Raw genomic sequence first — 4,325 nt, 5'->3', positions numbered from 1 at the left:
GACGGTCCTTGGAGAATAAGGGGGGTTCGGACACCACAAATGCGGTTGGTTTTTGTTTTTCCCCGACGGCTGTAGTTCCATGTCCTGCAGCCTCCCGACCAACGCCAAGGTGAAGGGTTGGGGCTCTGGGAAATGATGGAGGGACAGGGAAGAGTTTCCTGCTAATTAAGTTTCCCCTCTGTAGGGATCGATATTTCATATTAGACATTTATGACTGGATGATGTGAGACCCAGGCGACAGGATTTACATCCTTCAGGCTTGGCTTCAGCAGAAGGTTTCAGGCCGGGGACAGTCCCCCCATGCGCCCCACCTGTATTTTCAGGGTGGCTTTGCACACACCCCCATTTATTTCTCTTCTCATGTCCCAGAAAGGCATCACAATGCCCGTGTTTTCCCACCAAACCCTGTAATTTCCCAAAGCTGCATCCCTGAAAGCCATTTCTTCTGCTCCTGTGGGGGGTCCCCTCTTCTCCAAAGCCGCTCTTGTCTGGAATTTTGCTCTCCCAGGGACCGGAAATGCAAATGCTGAATGTTCCACGGCACCCAAACTTGTATTTTTAGGGCAAAAGCACGTAAAGACAAAGGGTTGTTTGTTTGGTCCGTGGGTAAAATTGACAGTGGTGTTGGCTGGTGTCCCTCAGGCTCTCTCTATCTTCACCGAGGGGTGGCATTGAGCAAGATGGCTTGACTGTCGCTCCAGCTCTTTGTGGTCAGATGTGCAAAGTCTCCAGAATCAGCATCACAGATGCGGAGGGTTTTTTGCCTCGATGGCTGCACCCCTCAGCCCTTGGCTGTGTTGTCTCCACCCTGCACTCCTCGCAGTGAGATCCGGCTCCTGTGAAGGTCCTTCAGGAGGACAGGGCTGGTTCTGGTGAGGGGATGGTCAGGGGTAGCAGAAACCAGAGTCAGCACAGCTCTTAGGCTGGTGCCAGCTGGTCCTGAGACAGTGCTGATGAATTGTATGTTAATTAGGTAATTAGGGTTATCATCAGGCCCCAACTAGATAGGCGAGACCAGATCAGCTTGTTAGTCCTGCTAATGCCTCTGCACACGGGAACATTACAGATCAATGGAACCTACCAAGACCAAAGGACCAAAGGTTCAGGGTGAGGAGCTGCAGGAGGGCTGGGGACTCCTGTCTTCATCAGGCCAGTCTGACGGCATCGGTGTCCTCTCCTGGGCGCTGCCTACCTACGGGTGCCAAGGGAAGGGTGAAAGCAGGGGCCAGCATGGGGTCAGCTCCCCCAACCTTTAGATGTTTGTGATGAAGGACTTCTTGAGACAGAGGTGGGATTTTTTGTGTTCAGCAGCTCTTGAGGGACTTCGTTAGAAGATTCTGTACAGAGAGAGGACAAACCCTGCTCTTCTCTTGGAGAGCTGACTCCTTTGGGTCTGGCTGCACACTCAGGACTGTCCTAGGTTGTACCTATGGTTGGAAGGTATCTCAAAAGCTCATCTGGCCCAACCTTTTGTGGGAAGGGAGCCCAGATGAGATGATCTAGGTAGGGACAGGGACATCCCTGCTTTTCTTTTTGGTGCTGCTTTCTTCCAGCTCCTTTAGTGCATTTTCAGACCTGGGTTTGGCACATTAACAGAGCTGGAGGAATGGCCTCCAACATCAGAGCCCTTCATCTGCTGCTTCTCTCTTGCAGGTCTGGAGTTGTCTCACTGTGTAGGGACCAACTCGCTGGGCCCTGTTGGGCCTTGGAGATCTGGGGGGCCCTGCAAGATGAAGAGAGTCCGCACGGTCTTCAAACCAGAGCAGCTGGAGCGGCTGGAGCAAGAGTTCCTCAAGCAGCAGTACATGGTGGGCACAGAACGCGTAGACCTGGCGGCAACTCTGCATCTCACGGAGACGCAGGTGAGAAATGGGGGAGCTGGGGATGGCAGCGTGGATCCTGCTCCTGGGTTTGGTCTGTGGTGGTTCACCTGCCGTGAAGTGCTGTGGGAAGAAGTCACAGTGAAAAGCGGGTCACTCAGCTGCAAGGTGACATGGAAGCCACCTGCCTGGAGGGATGCAAAATAGGTTTGGCCCAGGCTGCCCAGGGCAGTGGTGGAGTCCCCATCCCTGGAGGGGTTGACCAGCCGTGTGGAGGTGGTGCTGAGGGACAGGGGTTAGGGTGGACCTAGCAGTGCTCGGGGAACGGTTGGACTTGATGAGCTTAAAGGTCTTTCCCAACCCAAATAGTTCTGTGATGCTGTGAATCAGAACATCGTTTTCTTAATCCACGAAGTGAACAAGGAGCACAAACCTGATTGCTTTAGAGTTCAGGCTGGGTTGGACCAAGGTATCTAGCATTATGGTCCTCGGCATTAGGTGTCCTTTTGTGACACTGGATCTAAATATTTTTCCTGCTCTTCCCAGTAAGTTTTTGCTGCTTCCACTTCAAGCTGCTTCTTTATTGTGGAGAGGAGGAGCCACCCGATCTTCCATGGTGGACCCAAATTCAGCTGTGGAAAAGGGAGAGCAAAGCAAAGGTGGTGCTGTGGAGGACAGGGAGGGTGGGACCACCACAGGAGGTGTGGGGATGTCCTCACGCCCTCTGCCAGCTGCAGTTCTGGAGATGGGTTTTTTGGGGACGTCTCCCTCAAAAGCATGTGGCAATGGGCCCCCATTGGAAAGGAGAGACCTTGGAGTAAGCCGTGGTGCCATTTCTCTGCTAGGTGAAAGTCTGGTTCCAGAACCGGAGGATCAAGTGGAGGAAGCAGAGCATGGAGCAGAAAGCTGCAAAGCTGTCGCAGTTTGGGGTGATACAGCCGGCCACCGCCGACTCGACGGACAGCAAGGACCATGAAGAGGACACCGTGGACGTGGAGCTTTGAACAGCTGCTGACATTCCACTGCCACTGTTTCGTGAGCTGTGTCTGTTCGATGAAGATCCTGGGGACACAGAGGGCTGGGGTCCTTTGGTCCCGGAAAGACAGTACGCTCTCGATCTGAAAGTTGGAGCTACAGGCTGAGAGGAACCCCCCAAATATTGTTTGGCTGCTGTTTGGTCGCCATGTGCTGTAATTTCTGGCCAGTAGTCCTTGATGGTGGCATAGCTGTGGCAAGGCTTGTGGTGTCCTGGTTGCTCTTGAAGCACCAGGGCACACAGTGCGTTGTTGTCGTCAGGTGGTGTAATGTCTGGCCAGTAGTCCTTGATGGGGGCATAGCTGTGTCAAGGCTTGTGGTGTCCTGGTTGCTCTTGAAGCACCAGGGCACACAGTCAAAGAGGCTGGGGTGACAATCGGATGGCGTCTGGTGACTCTGAGCGTAAGGGTATTTGGACATGGGGTCACTTGCGTTGCCTGTGGCTGCGTGCTCGGAGGAGGGAGACCTGTGCTGGGAGGACAATGAACCCCTGTAGTTTTTCCTTGTTAACTTGACTCCCATGACAAAAATGCTTGGAAACCCATCTGCTCCCACCCACAGCCCATCCTTGCTCCTGCAACAAGAGGAACAGGGTCCGATCCTGGCCCTGGAACACAAGTGCCTCCTCTTGTCCTGTGCCTTGGTGTGTTTCTGCCTTTCTTTTGGCTTCCCAACCCCAGCAGGCAGAACCCGGTGGGTCTCGGTGTCTTCTGGCCTTGCCTTCCTTGGCCAAGGTGTAAAGGCAGCTTTCCAACACCTCTGGGGCTTCAGACGACCCCCTGCCCTGCGTCCAGATGTGCTGATTCTGGTGCAGACACCGCTTGCTCCCTTCTCTCTTCATTACAGATCCAGGTGCTGTGGGGAATGGCCCTGGAGTGTTCGTCCAGCCCATCTGGAACCACATGAGCACATCTGGAACCACCCGCCGCAGTCAGTGTTTGTGTTCCTGGTGGGCAGGAGGGCTTTGAGGGGCCAGGACTGAGGCACTCGATCCTCCTGGGCTGTGTGTGAAATGCTCTTAGGCCATGCTGACAGCGCCCAGGCTGTCACCTCCCCTTCCTCTGTTTGCCCAGGGTACCAGGCACCGTGTCCCAGTCAGCTCAGGATAATTTATTGCGTCTATCACTTTACTCTTATGTTGTTATTTATAGAAATAACTTTTTTCTCTTAATAAGCATCAGTTATTTATTTGCTTCTTAATAAAAAATCACTGTTTTAGAAAGAGGTGGGACTGGCTGGGGGGAGGCAGGGTTGGGCAGGGTGATTTCTTTTCCCTGGTTTCCATTCCTGACATGCCAATACTGATAAGAAAGCAGGTTTTTTTTTTTCCCCCGCCTACACTTGTGTGTTTGCTGGAAACCTGTTTGAGTTTGAGAGTTTTTTTCCTTACTGAATGGTTTTGGACAAAATAAAGGATGAAAAAAAGAGAAGTGTTAGTATTAATATGAAGATGTGACTGAATGAGGAATC

General features: G+C 52.7%; 1 protein-coding gene across 1 annotated transcript; it reads left to right on the top strand.

Annotated features, from left to right (window-relative positions):
• Positions 1-1,653: 1,653 nt before the first annotated feature.
• On the top strand, positions 1,654-2,824 carry LOC104487929 (homeobox protein not2-like; the record flags this gene model as incomplete). Its single annotated transcript, XM_010139048.1, has 2 exons — positions 1,654-1,862; positions 2,666-2,824. Coding segments are annotated over 2 exons (368 nt in total), but the record flags the coding sequence as incomplete, so codon positions are not given.
• Between the last annotated feature and the right edge of the window lie 1,501 nt (positions 2,825-4,325).

This window comes from Buceros rhinoceros, unplaced genomic scaffold (assembly GCF_000710305.1).
Source record: "Buceros rhinoceros silvestris isolate BGI_N320 unplaced genomic scaffold, ASM71030v1 scaffold27516, whole genome shotgun sequence".
Lineage (NCBI taxonomy): Eukaryota > Metazoa > Chordata > Aves > Bucerotiformes > Bucerotidae > Buceros > Buceros rhinoceros.
The sequence above is the reverse complement of the archived record's forward strand: the minus strand, read 5'-3'. Positions and strand labels throughout refer to the sequence as shown.